Here is a 19098-nt window from a genome sequence, read left to right on the forward strand (position 1 = left end):
ATGGAAATCTTTGTTTGCAATTAGAGATCATACGTTTCCTGTAGTTCTTGCCAGGTTTGCACACACTGCAGCAGGGATTTTGGCCCACTCCTCCATACAGACCTTCTCCAGATCCTTCAGGTATCGGGGCTGTCGCAATACGGACTTTCAGCTCCCTCCAAAGATTTTCTATTGGGTTCAGGTCTGGAGACTGGCTAGGCCACTCCAGGACCTTGAGATGCTTCTTACGGAGCCACTCCTTAGTTGCTCTGGCTGTGTGTTTTGGGTCGTTGTCATGCTGGAAGACCCAGCTACGACCCATCTTCAATGCTCTTACTGAGTGAAGGAGGTTGTTGGCCAAGATCTCGCGATACAAGGCCCCATCCATCCTCCCCTCAATACGGTGCAGTCGTCCTGTCCCCTTTGCAGAAAAGCATCCCCAAAGAATGATGTTTCCACCTCCATGCTTCACGGTTGGGATGGTGTTCTTGGGATTGTACTCATCCTTCTTCTTCCTCCAAATACGGCGAGTGGAGTTTAGACCAAAAAGCTCTATTTTTGTCTCATCAGACCACATGACCTTTTCCCATTCCTCCTCTGGATCATCCAGATGGTCATTGGCAAACTTCAGACGGGCCTGGACATGCGCTGGCTTGAGCAGGGAGACCTTGCGAGCGCTGCAGGATTTTAATCCATGATGGCGTAGTGTGTTACTAATGGTTTTCTTTGAGACTGTGGTCCCAGCTCTCTTCAGGTCATTGACCAGGTCCTGCAGTGTAGTTCTGGGCTGATCCATCACCTTCCTCATGATCATTGATGCCCCACGAGGTGAGATCTTGCATGGAGCCCCAGACCGAGGGTGATTGACCGTCATCTTGAACTTCTTCCATTTTCTAATAATTGCGCCAACAGTTGTTGCCTTCTCACCAAGCTGCTTGCCTATTGTCCTGTAGCTTATCCCAGCCTTGTGCAGGTCTACAATTATATCCCTGATGTCCTTACACAGCTCTCTGGTCTCGGCCATTGTGGAGAGGTTGGAGTATGTTTGTTTGAGTGTGTGGACAGGTAACGAGTTCAAACAAGTGCAGTTAATACAGGTAATGAGTGGAGAACAGGAGGGCTTCTTAAAGAAAAACTAACAGGTCTGTGAGAGCCGGAATTCTTACTGGTTGGTAGGTGATCAAATACTTATGTCATGCAATAAAATGCAAAGTAATTACTTAAAAATCATACAATGTGATTTTCTGGATTTTTGTTTTAGATTCCGTCTCTCACAGTTGAAGTGTACCTATTATAAAAATTACAGACCTCTACATTCTTTGTAAGTAGGAAACACTGCCCATTTTGCAGGTTATCAAATACAGTGGAGCAAAAAAGTATTTAGTATTTAGTATTTAAAAAAGTTCTCCCACTTAAAAAGATGAGGCCTGTAATTTGCATCATAGGTACACTTCAACTATGACAGACAAAATGAGAAAAAAAATCCAGAAAAAAATCACATTTTTAATTTATTTATTTGCAAATTATGGTGGAAAATAAGTATTTGGTCACCTACAAACAAGCAAGATTTCTGACTCTCACAGACCTGTAACTTCTTCTTTAAGAGGCTCCTCTGTCCTCCACTCGTTACCTCGTTACACTCCAAACTCCACTATGGCCAAGACCAAAGAGCTGTCAAAGGACACCAGAAACACAATTGTAGACCTGCACCAGGCTGGGAAGACTGAATCTGCAATAGGTAAGCAGCTTGGTTAGAAGAAATCAACTGTAGGAGCAATTATTAGGAAATGGAAGACATACAAGACCACTGATAATCTCCCTCGATCTGGGGCTCCACGCAAGATCTCACCCCGTGGGGTCAAAATGATCACAAGAACGGTGAGCAAAAATCCCAGAACCACATGGGGGGGCCTGTGTGGTGAATGACCTGCAGAGAGCTGGGACCAAAGTAACAAAGCCTACCATCAGTAACACACTACGTCGCCAGGTACTCAAATCCTGCAGTGCCAGACGTACTGGCTTAAGCAGGGGGACACAAGTCCAGGCCCGTCTGAAGTTTGCTAGAGAGCATTTGGATGATCCAGAAGAAGATTGGGAGAATGTCATATGGTCAGATGAAACCAAAATATAACTTTTTGGTAAAAACTCAACTCGTCATGTTTGGAGGACAAAGAATGCTGAGTTGCATCCAAAGAACACCATACCTACTGTGAAGCATGGGGGTGGAAACATCATGCTTTGGGGCTGTTTTTCTGCAAAGGGACCGGGGCGACTGATCCGTGTAAAGGAAAGAATGGGGCCATGTATCGTGAGATTTTGAGTGAAAACCTCCTTCCATCAGCAAGGGCATTGAAGATGAAACGTGGCTGGGTCTTTCAGCATGACAATGATCCCAAACACACCGCCCGGGCAACAAAGGAGTGGCTTCGTAAGAAGCATTTCAAGGTCCTGGAGTGGCCTAGCCAGTCTCCAGATCTCAACCCCATAGAAAATCTTTGGGGGGAGTTGAAAGTCTGTGTTGCCCAGCAACAGCCCCAAAACATCACTGCTCTAGAGGAGATCTGCATGGCGGAATGGGCCAAAATACCAGCAACAGTGTGTGATAACCTTGTGTAGACTTACAGAAAACGTTTGACCTCTGTCATTGCCAACAAAGGGTATATAACAAAGTATTGAGGAACTTTTTTATTGACCAAATACTTTGCAAATAAATTCATAAAAAAATCCTACAATGTGATTTTCTGGATTTTTTTTCTCATTTGTCTGTCATAGTTGAAGTGTACCTATGATAAATTACAGGCCTCATCTTTTTAAGTGGGAGAACTTGCACAATTGGTCGCTGACTAAATACTTTTTTGCCCCACTATACTTGTTCTCCCCACTGTATGTATATTATATATAAGTGCGTGAATTGGACCATCTTCCTGTCCTGCTGGGGATTCAACATGTAACTAGTACTTTTAGGTGTCAGGGAAAATGTATGGGGTAAAAAGTACATTTTATTTAAAAAATATATATATTTAACCAGGCAAGTCAGTTAAGAACAAATTCTTATTTTACAATGACGGCCTACCCCGGCCAAACCCTCCTCTAACCCGGACAACGCTGGGCCAATACAGCCCGGGATCTAACCAGGGTCTGTAGTGATGCCTCTAGCACTGAGATGCAGTGCCTTAGACCGGTGCGCCACTCGGGAGCTAAATGTAGTGAAGTAAAATTTGTCAAATATAAATAGTAAAGGCGTTTTACTTAAGTACTTTACACCACTGATAATTACACCAACAAAACAAAAAAACAGATGAGCATTTGTAATGTTATTAAAACAAATGTAATGTGGTATATTGTTGCATTTAATTTTTTAACCAAAATATCACATGAGAAAATGTACACGGGGCAGGAGGTTACCGTGGTAATGCGTCCTGTTTGTAACTGTGAGATTGAGGGTCTGACTAGTAGAAGTGTTGTCTTCTCTTTCCTAACAGTTGAAACTCAAGCATAGAAAAACCTAGCTTGTGAATAAAACGATGTAAATAGCCAAGAAACACAAGGACAAAGTCTCACTACAGTAGACTTCCGTTTCAAGTAAGCCAGGCAGTGTTGCTGTGTGAGGCAGAAATACTTAGCACATTTTATAGTGTCAGGGAGATAGAACCATATTCTCTAGAATACCATAGTAGCTAGCCATAGTCTATAGATAATGCAAATGTCACAGCAACTCCCAGCACACAAAACCTCAACTCAGGGCCGGCGGGCCCACAGACAGGCTGGGAGAGAGTAAAATGTGCATTCTAATAGGCCTATTTGCCCAACATTGGAATGATATTCTAATATTACACATTTCCATAAGACACGTAGCCAGCCATATCATTGTTTGAAACCTAGACGTTTTACATAGCCAAGCTTACCTTGCTTTTAATAGCCTATAGCCAAAATCCGTCCATAGAAAAACCCCTGAATATTTCCTAATTATACCATTGAAACCAGCATTTCTACTTTCCAAAGGCAGTAAGGCACAATCATGTTGTTGTATCTTCAGATATTCCCTCTTAATTTTCTACCATTAGGCTGTATATCCATCTGTCACATTATAAGAACCGCTTGCATCAGGTGCACGTTTGAGAATGGTGTTCTCGTGTAATAGCATTTAACTTTCATGCATATAAACGAGACAACACATTGCTGCGCTTGTAATGTGAATTATTCATAGTTAATAAACTTTTAAGCTAAATTTTTTTAGTCTTGTCTTTGTGTTTAAACATTTTACTGGGCTCCCGAGTGGTGCAGCGGTCTAAGGCACCGCATCTCAGTGCTAGAGGTGTCACTACAGACCCTGGTTGGATTCCAGGCTGTATCACAACCAGCAATGATTGGGAGTCCCATAGGGCAGCGTACAATTGGCCCAGCGTCATTAGTGTTTGTTCTTAACTGACTTTCCTAGTTAAATTTTTTTTTTTTACTGGAACCACTGTTGTATGCATTTGATATTTTTCTGGCCTATCGTCCCGCAACTGTCCAAACATAATTAAAAAGAAATCGTTCCCAGTCGTCCCCTTAATTGCGAGCCCTGGTTAGAGGTCCTGTTCTGAAATGGACACAGGAAAGCTCTGAACCCAATATGCATACGTTTGTTTAAAAAAAACAACATTCAGAACGGACCTAAGGACAACTAGACCCGTCCCCGATTTGAGTCAGGGAAGCATCAGAAAAGTATTGTTTTTGCAACTTTATTAACCAGAGCTATGGATAGAGAGCCTCAGAGCTCAGCTGCTACTAGGGAGCAGGGGAAGGGCCATGTGGTGTGAATGTGAGAGGCAAGGCGGCAGAGATGTTAAGTGGTTGCTGTTAACTCGCTCTAGACTAACTTCTTGCTAGTTTATCATCCCATCCGATTACATACTACGTGTTATGACTGCATTAAACTGAGAGAAGCTAGCTAACTAGGCTAATTGAGTCATTGCTGTTGTCACTAGTTGCCACAGTCAACATTGGCTATATCCTAAACATTCATGAAAACAAACATTTGCTCTTTGGTCTTAATTTAAGGTTAAAGGTTAGGCTTAAAATCAGATTTTAAGAAGCGAAATTGTAGAAATGGGCAGGGTAGAAGTCGACTGATTAAATCGGCATGGCTGATTACATAGGGCCGATTTCAAGTTTTACAATCCGTAATCTGCCTTTTTGGATGCTGATTATGGCCGATTACATTGCAATCCATGAGGAAGCTGTGTGGCGAGTGCAGCGTCAAAAGGACCTTGTGGCTGCAATGAGCCAAGGTAAGTTGCAAGCTAGCATTAAACTTATCTTATAAAAAACTATCAATCTTTACATAATCACCAGTTAACTACACGGTTGATGATATTACTAGGTTAACAAGCTTGTCCTGCGTTGCATATAATCAATGCAGTGCCTGTTAATTTATCATTGAATCACAGCCTACTTCAACTTTGCCAAAACGGGTGATGATTTATCAAAAGCACATCTGTGGGGAAAAAAAGCACCTTAGTTGCACAAATGTACCTAACCATAAACATCAATGCCTTCCTTAAAATCAATACACAGAAGTATATATTTTTTTAAACCTGCACATTTAGTTAAAAGAAATTCATGTTAGCAGGCAATGTTAACTAGGGAAATTGTGTCACTTCTCTTGCGTTCAGTGTATGCCGAGTCAGGGTATATGTAACAATTTGGGCCGCCTGGCTCGTTGCGAACTGTGTAAATAATAATTTAATTAAGACCGTAAATAATTTGCCAGAATTTTACATAATTATGACATAACATTGAAGGTTGTGCAATGTAACAGCAATATTTAGATTTAGGGTTGCCACCCGTTCAATAAAATACGGAACAGTTCCGTATTTCACTGAAAGAATAAACGTTTTGTTTTCGAAATGATAGTTTCCAGATTTGACCATATTAATGACCTAAGGCTCGTATTTGTCTGTTTATTATAATTAAGTCTATGATTTGATATTTGATAGAGCAGTCTGACTGAGCGGTGGTAGGCAGCAGCAGGCTCGTAAACATTCATTCAAACAGCACTTTACTGCGTTTGCGAGCAGCTCTTAGCAATGCTTGAAGCACAGCGCTGTTTATGACTTCAAGCCGATCAACTCCCGAGATTAGGCTGGCCATACTAATGTGCCTATAAGAACATCCAATAGTCAAAGGTATATAAAATACAAATGGTATAGAGAGAAAGTAGACACATTATAATAACTACAACCTAAAATTTCTTAACTGGGAATATTGAGCCACCAGCTTCCATATGTTCTCATGTTCTGAGCAAGGAATTTAAACGTTGTCTTTTTTACATGGCACATATTGCACTTTTACTTCTCCAACACTGTTTGCATTATTTAAACCAAATTGAACATGTTTTCATTAAATATTTATGTATTATATTAAGTTAAAATGAAAAGGGTTCATTCAGTATTGTTGTAATTGTCATTATTACAAATATGTAAAAATCGGCCGATTAAACCCCTACCCCCCACCCCACCAAACAGACAGGTTCAGCACTGAAAATATATGCAAAAACATTTGTTTGATAAAAACAGAGCGTATTTATCAGAATCATTCAGCCTAGGCCTCTTCATCAAACTGATGTCCTGGCCATAATTCTTCCCCATGCAGTGTTGAATGTACAATTGTTAATCTATTTAGAAAATTCTAATGAAGGGGCATAATAAACTAAATAGAACATCTGTATATCGAAAAGACAGATTTTGGTTTGTAATGTTGAAAAAGGCCAAATTGAGCCCCGTTTCAAATATAATGCCCATTCATCCCTAATGACAATACTAATCCCTAATGACAAAAAAAAATATTTTGGTTATTGAACTACAGTAAGTGAAGTGGATTTACACCTGTAAAATAATTGCAGTAATTTCATCATGGGTCCCTGATCTGTACTACACAGAAACACATAATTATGGATATGAATGTCATTCTCTTCATGATGAAGTATCCTAAATAGATATGCAATATCATCCTTTGCATATTTGGGTATTATTCTTCAAACTAGCTATTATTTGACGACCGCGTTTTCACAAGTTGACATCCAAGTACAGCACAGAAGGGTATAGTTCAGTACAATACATTAGTGTATTCAACTCGTGTGCTCTACTGTGTAGTTACTGAATTTTACGCCGTTCTCCTCTACTGTACAGGACTGTAAACTCAACTTTTCTTTACTGTGTTCACAATTATTGTATTTTCAGCTGTTTGAAGCTGGTGTACAAAATCTAAAGTAAAATTAAACTTAACGGGAAGCATAGATATAGCATACGTAGAACAGATCTAGTGCTTGTGTGTGAACTTTATCCTTCCTCATGAGGGGGAGAAATTATAAATTGTCTTAAAAGTAATGTGGGTTTTTGGTAATGGAATTAAGGCACAAGGCAATGTTATTTAAACTCACAGAAGGCAGAAAGAATTGTCCTAAACTACACTGAACAAAAATATAAAAACGCAGCATGCAACAATTTCAAAGTTTTGAATGAGTTAGTTCATATAAGTACATTTAAATAAATTCATTAGGCCCTAATCTATTGATTTCATATGACTGTGAATACAGATATGCATCTGTTGGTCAGATACCAGAAAACCAGTCACTATCTTGTGTGACCACCATTTGCCTCATGCAGCACATTGTTGTGAAGTTATTAGGTTAGATTCCTTGTTAGATATTACTGCATGGTCGGAACTAGAAGCGCAAGCATTTTGCTACACTCGCATTAACATCTGCTAACCATGTGTATGTGACAAAATGTGATTTGATCTCCAATGCATAGAGTTGATCAGGCTGTTGATTATGGCCTGTGGAATGTTGTCCCACTCTTCTATAGCTGTGCGAAGTTGCTGGATATTGGTGGGAACTGAAACACACTGTCGTACACAATCCAGACCATTCCAAATATGCTCAATAGGTGACATGTCTGGTGAGTATGTAGGCCATGGAAGAACTGGGACATCAGCTTCCAGGAATTGTGTACAGATCCTTGCAACATGGGGCTGTCGGCTGTGCATTATCATGCTGAAACATGAGGTGATGGCGGGCGATGAATGGCACGACATTGGGCCTCAGGATCTTGTCACGTTATCTCTGTGCATTCAAAAAATGCAATTTTGTTCGTTGTCTGTAGCTTATGCCTGCCCTTACCATAACCCCACCATGGGGCACTCTGATAAAATATGTTGACATCAGCAAACCGCTTGCCCACATGACGCCATTCAATGTCTGCCATCTACATTTTAAACCGGGATTAATCCTTGAAGAGCACACTTCTCCAGTGTGCAAGTTGCCATGGAAGGTGAACATTTGCCCACTGAAGTCGGTTACGATGCTGAACTGCAGTCAGGTCAGGAACCTGGTGAAGATGACGAGCACGCAGATTAGCTTCCCTGAGACGGTTTCTGACAGTTTGTGAAATTATTCGGTTGTGCAAACCCACAGTTTCATCAGCTGTCCAGGTGGCTGGTCTCAGACGATCCCGCAGGTGAAGAAGCCAGATTGGGGTCCTGGGCTGGCATGGTTATCTGTGGTCTGCAGTTGAGGCCGGTTGGACATACTGCCAAATTTTCTAAAACGACATTGGAGGCAGTTTATGATAGAGAAATTAACATAACATTCTGGCAACAGCTCTGGTGGAGATTCCTGCAGTCAGCATGCTACCTCAACTTCAGACATCTGTGACATTGCATTGTCACAAAACTGCACATTTTAGAGTGACCTTTTCTTGTCCCCAGCGCAAGGTTCACCTGTGTAATGATCATGCTGTTTAAATCAACTTCCTGATATGCCACACCTGTCAGGTGGATAGATGATCTTGTCAAAGGAGAAATACTCTTAACAGGGATGTAAACAATTTTGTGCACAACATTTGAGAGAAATACGCTTTTTGTGCATCTGGAAAATGTCTGGGATATTTTATTTCAGCTCATGAAACGTGTGATCAACACTTTACATGTGTTTTATATTTTTGTTCAGTATAAATAGGTGTTTTAGTTGGCAGGGATCTTTACTTTAACATTGTGCTTTGATGTATTTCTAATACCGTAATACTTTTTCTAAGACCCCTTTTCCATCTGTTAGGCAGGATATCAAAGCCTTTGCTTATTCCAATTTCTTTGGATGGAAAAATTGTTAAAATGTCTACAGTACCAATCAAAAAAGTTTGGACACTTACTCATTCAAGGGTTTTTCTTAATTTTTTCTATTTTCTACTAGAGGTCGACTGATTGATGTTTCAACGCCGGTACCGATTTAGTATATATATATATATATATATACATACACACACACTGCTTAAAAAAATAAAGGGAACACTTAAACAACACAATGTAACTCCAAGTCAATCACACTTCTGTGAAATCAAACTGTCCACTTAGGAAGCAACACTGATTGACAATACATTTCACATGCTGTTGTGCAAATGGAATAGACAACAGGTGGAAATTATAGGCAATTAGCAAGACACCCCCAATAAAGGAGTGGTTCTGCAGGTGATGACCACAGACCACTTCTCAGTTCCTATGCTTCCTGGCTGATGTTTTGGTCACTTTTGAATGCTGGTGGTGCTTTCACTCACTCTAGTGGTAGCATGAGACTGAATCTACCGCCTTTGTGCAAGGAGGAGCAGGAGGAGCACTGCCAGAGCCCTGCAAAATGACCTCCACCAGGCCACAAATTTGCATGTGTCTGCTCAAACGGTCAGAAACAGACTCCATGAGGGTGGTATGAGGGCCCGACGTCCACAGGTGGGGGTTGTGCTTACAGCCCAACACTGTGCAGGACGTTTGGCATTTGCCAGAGAACACCTAGATTGGCAAATCCGCCACTGGCTCTTCAGATGAAAGCAGGTTCACACTGAGCACATGTGACAGACGTGACAGTCTGGAGGCGCCGTGGAGAACGTTCTGCTGCCTGCAACATCCTCCAGCATGACCGGTTTGGCGGTGGGTCAGTCATGGTGTGGGGTGGCATTTCTTTGGGGGGCCGCACAGCCCTCCATGTGCTCGCCAGAGGTAGCCTGACTGCCATTAGGTACAGAGATGAGATCCTCAGACCCCTTGTGAGACCATATGCTGGTGTGGTTGGCCCTGGGTTCCTCCTAATGCAAGACAATGCTAGACCTCATGTGGCTGGAGTGTGTCAGCAGTTCCTGCAAGAGGAAGGCATTGATGCTATGGACTGGCCCGCCCGTTCCCCAGACCTGAATCCAATTAAGCACATCTGGGACATCATGTCTCGCTCCATCCACCAACGTTGCACCACAGACTGTCCAGGAGTTGGCGGATGCTTTAGTCCAGGTCTGGGAGGAGATCCTTCAGGAGCCCATCCGCCACCTCATCAAGAGCATGCCCAGGCATTGTAGGGAGGTCATACAGGCACGGAGGCCACACACACTACTGAGCCTCATTTTGACTTGTTTTAAGGACATTACATCAAAGTTGGATCAGCCTATAGTGTGGTTTTCCACTTTAATTTTGAGTGTGACTCCAAATCCAGACCTCCATGGGTTGATAAATTTCATTTCCATTGATAATTTGTGTGATTTTGTTGTCAGCACATTCAACTATGTAAAGAAAAAAGTATTTAATAAGAATATTTCATTCACTCAGATCTAGGATGTTATTTTAGTGTTCCCTTTTTTTTTATACCGTAATTGCTGGACTATTAAGCGCACCTGAATATAAACCACACCCACTGAATTATCAAAAAATATGTATTTTGTACATAAATAAGCCGCACATGTCTATAAGTCGCAGGTGCCTACCGGTACATTGAAACAAATGAACTTTACACAGCCTTTAAACCGAAACACGGCTTGTAACAAAAATAAATAGGCTTTAACGAAACACGGATTGTAACAAAAATAAATAGGCATTTAACGAAACACGGCTTGTAACAATAGTTAAACAGTAGCCTACCAAGAAAGTCATTGGTCACTATCTTCCTCCTCCTGTGCACAGAAACCACTGAAGTCATCTCCTTCGGTGTCGGAGTTGAATAGCCTCAGAATTGCTTCATCCGATGTTGGATCGCTGCCCTCTTCAACACGCAGCAGTCCAGCCTTTCGAAACCCGTTGATGATAGTGGATTTTCTGACAATGCTCCACTCTGTCAGCAGCTCTATTTCCTTTTCCAACAGCCAGATCGATCGCCTTCAACTTGAAAGCTGCATCATATGCATTTCTCCGTGTCTTTGCCATGATGAGGGTGACAATGACTAACGTAATCAGAATGATGGGAAGTTTGAGCGCGCTCGATTTACGTCACATTATGTGACGGTGCTCAGTTTTTTTGGCGGCATGAATCTTGTGAAAGCGGGAAAAATCCATAAATTAGCCGCGTCATTGTATAAACCGCGAGGTTCAACGCGTGGGAAAAAAGTAGCGGCTTATAGTCCGGAAATTACGGTATATGTCACCGAAGTCGTTTCCTCTCCTTGTTCGGGCGGTGTTCGGTGGTCAGCGTCACCGGTCTTCTAGCCATCGTCGATCCACTTTTCATTTTCCATTTGTTTTGTCTCATTTTCCAACACACCTGGTTTCCATTTCCCATCATTAAGTGTTGTGTATTTAACCCTCTGTACCTCCCATGTCCTTGTGTGGAATTGTTTGTATGCTTGTGCACTGTTTCTGGTGCGCGTCGGGTTTTGAACCCATGTAGGTTATTTTTTTTATTGCCGTTGGTTTTGAAATTAAACTGCTCCGGCTATTACCTAGTTCTGCTCTCCTGCGTCTGACTTCACTGCCACCAGTTCCCTAACCCTTACAACATAAATTAAATCAATTTAGTCTCAAATAAATAATGAAACATGTTCAATTTGGTTTAAATAATGCAGAGAGTATAAGTGAAATATGTGCCATGTAAAAAAGGTTACATTTAAGTTCCTTGCTCAGAACAAATGAAAGCTGGTGGTTCCTTTTAACATGAGTCTTCAATATTCCCAGTTAAGAAGTTAGGTTTTATAGGACTATTTCTCTTTATACCATTTGTATTTCATATACCTTTGACTATTGGATGTTCTTATAAGCACATTAGTATTGCCAGCCTAATCTCGGGAGTTGATAGGCTTGAAGTCATAAATAGCGCTGTGCTTCAAGCATTGCTAAGAGCTACTGTTTGAATGAATGCTTACGAGCCTGCTGCTGCCTACCACCGCTCAGTCAGACTGCTCTATCAAATCATATACTTAATTATAATAAACACAGAAATACGAGCCTTTGGTCATTGATATGGTGAAAACAAAACGTTTATTCTTTCAGTGAAATACGGAACCGTTAGGGTGGCAACCCTAAGTCTAAATATTGCTGTTACATTGCACAACATTCAATGTTATGTCATAATTATGCAAAATTCTGGCAAATTAATTACGGTCTTTGTTAGGAACCTAACAACGGCCTTTCAACAGTTCGCAACAAGCCAGGCGGCCCAAACTGCTGCATGTACAGAACGCAAGAGAAGTGACAATTTCCCTAGTTAATATTGCCTAACATGAATTTTAAGTTTAATGCTAGCTAGCAACTTACCTTAGCTCCTTGCAGCCACAAGGTCCTTTTGATGCTGCACTCGCGTAACAGGCCGTCTGCCATGCAGTCTCCTTGTGGATTGCAATGTAATTGGCATTCAAAAAGGCAGATTACAGATTGTTATGAAATCGGCCCTAATTAAATCGGTCAGCCTCTTTTTCTACATTGTAGAATAATAGTGAAGACATCAACTATGAAATAACACATATGGAATCATGTAGAAACCAAAGAAGTGTTAAATCAAAATATTTTTGATTTTCGATTCTTCAAAGTAGCCACCCGTTGCCTTGACAGCTTTGCACACTTTTCAGCTTTCACGTTGGTGCTCATGGGTCTTTTTACATGGAAATGACCTAACATGCTACTGTATTCGATTTACAGCCATCCAAGTGCAGCCAATCCAGAAGAATGTAGGAGTCAATACAAGGTTTACAGAGGACATACCACACAGGGATGTGAACCGGTATAAACTTAAATTTTACTTTTAAGTAGCCCGTGGGGAACTATTTGAAATGAATTGGCTAACGACTTAGGCCACCTGTCCTCCTAATCTATGAGCGACTGTTCAATTGAAAAGTGTCATGCAACTATGCTTAATTACTTTTGAACGGTCTCACTGTCTGGCCTGCTTGCGAAGCCCAATCGGTAGTAACCTATGATTAAAAAATATCTTCTTCCAGATTAAACTCTGTCACGGTGTACATGGCGAGGAAGTATGTGGTCTATGAAGACTGCCTCCTTCCGTTGTTCAAGACTTGTCCAGTCTGTCGCGGCTCCTGCAGCATCGACAAGTTCATCCAAGACACCCTGCTCACCATCAACCGGTTCTGCAACCACTGTGACCACCGGAGCCAATGGAAAAGCCAGCCCTTTAACCTCCCAGCTGAATACCTGTCTCCCTCAGCAGCCAAAGTATCAACTTGCACAACTGATGCTCCCACCGGCACTACTGGCATGTCAACTGGTACCTCAACTGGCACATCCACTGATGCTCAGACTGGCACCTCAACAGGCACCTTCAATAATCCGACCTTGAAGGTAGCCTTTATCATTTTTCACTGATCAATGTTTACACTGCATGAATGCAAATTCACACAAGCCATAAAAACGACCAACCTTTTAATGGGGAGGTGTTAGTCATGTAAACCAGTAACCACAATTGTCATCAGCTATGGCTATGATTTGTAAACTAAGTGAAATCAAGAGGTTGGCAGTATTTTTGTCCATAGTCAAAATAGGTTGAGATGCATCCATAGAATATTACATATTTAGGGAGATTCTGTGGGGTGTTGATGTCCCTTCCTCACCTGCATTGTGTTTCTCTCTAGCCAATAGTTATGTGGAACTATTGGTATAAGAGTTCCAATTGTAAGTACATTGAAGATTTATTACTGATTCGTTGTAGCGATTGCTCATTTTTGTTCATTGTCCTTGCAGACTGCGGAGGAAAGTGGTCTTCTGTTGGAGAGTAACGATGGTGATATCTGCAACAAAGGTCTGGAGGACATTCAAACCCTGGTGTTTGAGACGACTCTTTGTTTGGATGACGAAGTTCACGACGACAAAGCCATTAAGAAGAAACGTCAGTTATTAGAGGAGAAACAAAAAGAGGTGGTGGAGGAAGAAATGGAGGGGGAGGAAGAAATTAAGGAGGAGGAGGAGGAGAGCTCAGATAGGGAGTGGGAACCGGAGGTGGAGGTAGGTGAACTTCTAGCCTCAGATTCCGAAGGGGATTCCCCAGCGCTCTGCCCGGATTGCGGCACGTTCACCAAAGGCTCGAAGACTCACGTCTGCGAGCACGTGAAGCCGTTCGTCTGTCAGGACTGTGGCAAGCGGTTCGTTAACGAGGTCTCTCTTAACATTCACAGAAGAATCCACAAGCCAGGCTATGTGCACGAGTGCAAGTACTGCCTCAAGTCGCTCCAGAGCAGGCCGGAGAAACTAAGGCACGAGGAGAGCCACCCGCGTGTGGAAAAGCCCTACGAATGCCCCGACTGCCCCAAACGATTTAGCGACATTAAAGCCCGAGACGGCCACATTCAAGGTCACAGAGGGCCCACACAGCACATTTGCAACATCTGTAAAATGGAGTTCAACAAAAAACACATCCTGGAAAGACACATGCTAGTCCACAGCGGGGACAAGTCCTACACATGCCCCGAGTGTCAGCGCTCCTTCAACCAAGCGAGCCATCTCAAGTCCCACATGCGCCTCCACACGGGTGAGCGGCCGTACAAGTGCCAGCAATGTGACAAGTCCTTCAACCACAACGTGAGTCTGAAAAGCCACGTCCAGCGCTACCACCCAGGCCTTGGCTACGGGACCAAGGAGAAGGAAGAGGGACAGGAGCTCATCTCAAACTCAGCGAGTCAGACTGAACAACAGGTAATGATAGAGGAGAGTGGAGAGCCAGAGACTGGGCAGAAGAGAGTGAAGAGGGCACTCAGGGCAGGAAGGAAGAGGAAACGACAGACCTTTGACCCTGAGGAGTTTGTGGAGAGTAAGAACAGTGACTCAGAATTCAACCCAGAAGTGGGGGAGAGCGGGAGCAACAGTGACTCTGACTTCAACCCAGAGGAAGAAGAGAGTGGGAGCAAAAGGAGGAGTACAGGTAGACCAATAGGCAGACCAAAAGGTAGACCAGGGACCAGCAGAAAGATCTATGCAGGAACTGTTGGTAAAGAGCTTGATGGATCGAATTTGAATGAACACAAATCTGCAAAACAGTGGGAGCAGGAGGAAGAGAGGCAGAGCGACCCGGAGGTGGTGGGGGAGAGAGGGAGCAAAAGGAAAGCCACAAGCAGAGGAAGGGGGAGAGGCAGGGGAAGACCAAAAACCATTAGAGAGATGCATGAGGGAACTACTTGCGAAGAGCTTGTTGGATCTAACCTGAATGAACAAGTACCACCAATAGAGACTGCTCTTTCTGAACTTTTAGAGAGTTGTTGGCCAATTCAAAATGTAGATGAGGCTTTTGACCCAATGCCAAATTAACTGTTAGTTACTGAAGAGTTGTCCAGTGTTTTCTGTTTTTCTATATTTTGTATACATTGAAGAAAAATGCTGTTATGAAGGGACATAAATGTTCAGGGTTCAAGATTCCATTCTAAAGGCGGTTCAACGAGGAAACTACTGTGCCTCCCAAATGGTACCCTATTCCCTGTGTAGTGCACTAATTTGCATTGCAGAGTCTACATTGCACTGCAGACTTACATTGAGCCCTGGCCATCAGCCTGTCACCTGATTCCTAATGTTCAACATTTGTGTTCTAACAAACTTGACATAAGTTGATGTCCAGATGATCAGTTATGATCATTTAAGAAAATAGTTCAATAACTGCTACTGCAGACAATGGAAAGTGCCTTCTATCCTTAGTCTTTAATCAAAGACTATCTTGGATTGCAATTTATATATTTTGCCGACAATTGTAAAACTTTTCAATATAGCATGTTTATTTGACTTGTATTATTAAATGTAAATGATATTACTGCTACCTTTTCCAAAATCGAGACATTCTTATACTAGGGCCGGCACAATGTAACCGACGGTTATTTTTCATTTATTCAAGCCTTATTTTACCAGGTAAGTTGACTGATGAATGAGCCAACTGGAAGCTGGGGATGATTAGGTGACCATGATGGTATGAGGGCCAGATTGTGAATTTAGCCAAGACACCGGGGTTAACACCCCTACTCTTACGATAATGGGATCTTTAGTGACCAGAGTCAGGACACCCGTTTAAAGTCCCATCCGGAATACGGCACCCTCCACAGGGCAATGTCGAGTGCGACCAGGACCAACCCTACTTAGCTTCAGAGAAGCCAGCAGTGGCGTTTTTATATTTATGTTTGTTTTTCCATTTTTATTTAGTTTCAGTCATATAAAAATATTGTTTTTATATGTTTTAGTGTTGGGGGCAGACAGCATGTGTGGAAGGCAGGAGACATTTGGATGTTTGTTTTTTGGTATGTCACTTCTTTGAACTGAGAGGCAGTAATACATAATGATGGGTCATTTTTCATGACTCCAATGCCACAATGGAATCATTCTATGTCCCTTTTGATTAGCGTAGGTGCAGGATCGAAAGTGAGCCGGTACGGTCCTTGAAGCAACATTTTTCTTATTAAATTCTTATTTACAATCAGGGCCTCCCGGGGAACAGTGGTTTAAGTTCCTTGTTCAGGGGCAGAACGACAGATTTTTACCATGTCAGCTCGGGGATTCAATCCAGCAACCTTTCGGTTACTGGCCCAACGCTCTAACCACCAGGCTACCTGCCACCCCAAAATGCTGTTATGAAGGGCCTCAAGCCAGGTTACAAGTGTCTCAATCGCCAAATCCCATTACACTTTCTGGTGTTTTTCTATTGGATGTCTTTTTTCTTTCATCAAGTGGCTGGTGTGCTGTTGGATGCTGGAAGTATTTTAGTGGGCAGGTAGTGTACAACGCCTTTGAATTGACTTGTTTGACAATAAGATTAAAATGGTTCTGCTCACCGGTATGCCACATTAAAAAGGTAGTAGATTTTAAAAGTCAAGTCAAATCTTTACTAATAGGAATTAAAACAGTGCACAGTAAAGGCTCTATCGTCGTCTGGATTTAAGGCGGCGCTAGTGTCAAATGCACGTTAGTTTGCAATTTCGTCATTTAAAAAACTAGCGCACTGGCATTTTCCATCCCTAACATGCTGGCCACACCGCTCGCGTTGCAAAATAAATGTACACATACATATTATTCAATCATTGCTCGCGCACTTCTGCGTAGCCAGGCGCTAAAATAGAACTTGGTTCTATTTGTGACACGCTGTAAGTCCCGCCTCTTCCATCTCCTCATTGGTTATTACGAGCATATACCCACGTGGTTGATTGAAAGATGAACTGAGGGCCACACTCCAGTCCAGTTGATGGTGGTAATGCACCTTAAAGTAGGTTGCCAACCGCCATATAAAGTCCAAAGGAAGAGAGATTACTAGAAACTAACTTGGTTTACCCTTTTATCTGTGGATGAATTGTCGGAGTAGAGGACCTTGTACATTTCATGTAAAATAACAACCCAATGTTTATATCCCAGGACAAATGAGCTATTAAGCTTAATTGCCATAAATGTTTAATGCTTTTCCACGTGTCCCCAAATTAATATAGTTAGTTCAAAGTTCGTTTTGATATTTCAACCTGCGAGTTCTGATCATGTCTGGTGTGGGTGGACAAAATCAACATGCACGCTGTACATGCTGACCACACCACAAGCGTTGCAAAATAAATGTACACATACATGTTATTCAATCATTGCACCCACACTGCTCGGGCACGTCTGCGTTGCCAGGTGCTAAAATGGAACTTGACTCTATTTGTGACACTTGCAAGTTAATTTTGATATTTCAACCTGAGTGTCCTTGATCGCGTCTGGTGTGGGTGGCAAAATCATCATGCGAGTGGTCTGGTCAGCATGTAACGCCAGGTTCAGCAATGTACCTGTTTTATAATCCGCACGCTTGCGCTCAGATGGGAGGGGTGGAAATATTTTAGGTGTGTCCTTAAACATGATCCGCAGCGCTGTTAGGGATATTTAAGACCAACCAAAAGCTGGTTTTAGCAGTAACGCAGTTGGTTATGGCATGAATGTTGACAACGGAAACTCAGCAAATCCAGCCGTAACACACACTGCCCATATGAAAATTAATAGCCTAATGTGCTTTTGGTGCATGTATACTCGGTATTTAGAAACATGTTTTTGGGGGGGTAAAAACCAGCACAGCCTCCCCTCTCAATTAAGGCTTTTTTTTGTCCTGTCCAATGCAATAGCGTAGTCAAGACTGTCAAGTAAGGGTTTGGCTCCTGAGACTGATTTGGAAATAACTCAATCACCAAAGCTATTAAAATATAAAGTTTGAGAGGAGTAAAACTGAGCTGACATGTTGGCTACGTGTCCATGCCCATAATGAAACGAGAGAAGAGAACATTGGTGAATACCGGTGAACTGAGCTGACACATGTTGGCTACGTGTCCATGCCCATAATGAAACGAGAGATGAGAACATTGGTGAATACTGGTGAACCGAGCTGACACATGTTGGCTACGTGTCCATGCCCATAATGAAACGAGAGATGAGAACATTGGTGAATACTGGTGAACCGAGCTGACACATGTTGGCTACGTGTCCATGCCCATAATGAAACGAGAGATGAGAACATTGGTGAATACCGGTGAACCTGGTATTTAGTTATCTGCAACAACTGCTTGTTTTCCATTTCATATGTTCAAAACCCTTCGGCCTACTATAACGAAGGCTGGTTCAACAGCAATGCCTGTCTTCTTATCTTGCTGATTTAATGACATCATTACATGTATTTATTGCTGTTTAAAAAGCAACTGCTTGTTTTTCCATTTAATTTGATTACAACCAATCTTATTAGAATGATTCAACTTCCTGGTTAAGGCTGCAACGTCCATAGAGTGCATGCAATGGAACTTCTGGAGATGTGTGACTGCGATGTTAACTGTAAGATGGTTCCAAATATGTTCAGAAAACAGGCCTATTTGGGAGCAGTAGAACGGTGAGTGGACATTCTTTCCCTTTAAA

General features: G+C 42.2%; 2 protein-coding genes across 6 annotated transcripts in view; one reads left to right on the forward strand and one right to left on the reverse strand.

Annotated features, from left to right (window-relative positions):
* The window catches only part of LOC110491844 (uncharacterized), a 34897-nt gene extending 18885 nt beyond the window's left edge, over positions 1-16012 (forward strand). For 4 of the 5 annotated variants that reach the window (XM_090202582.1, XM_090202581.1, XM_021565639.3 and 1 more), the window contains 3 exons: positions 12901-12982; positions 13200-13557; positions 13957-16012. In XM_090202582.1, the coding sequence (XP_090058708.1) occupies positions 12901-12982; positions 13200-13557; positions 13957-15513 (1997 nt within the window). In that variant the 3' untranslated portion in view covers positions 15514-16012. The remainder of the gene's footprint in view (positions 1-12900; positions 12983-13199; positions 13558-13956) is intronic. The other variant, XM_021565642.3, reaches the window with a different exon arrangement.
* LOC110491843 (uncharacterized) overlaps positions 1-19098 on the reverse strand; it is a 95533-nt gene that overhangs the window by 50697 nt on the left and 25738 nt on the right. The gene's annotated exons all lie outside the window — the stretch shown is intronic.

Source organism: Oncorhynchus mykiss, chromosome 16, assembly GCF_057628025.1.
Source record: "Oncorhynchus mykiss isolate SJ-2025 chromosome 16, ASM5762802v1, whole genome shotgun sequence".
Taxonomy (NCBI): Eukaryota; Metazoa; Chordata; class Actinopteri; order Salmoniformes; family Salmonidae; genus Oncorhynchus; species Oncorhynchus mykiss.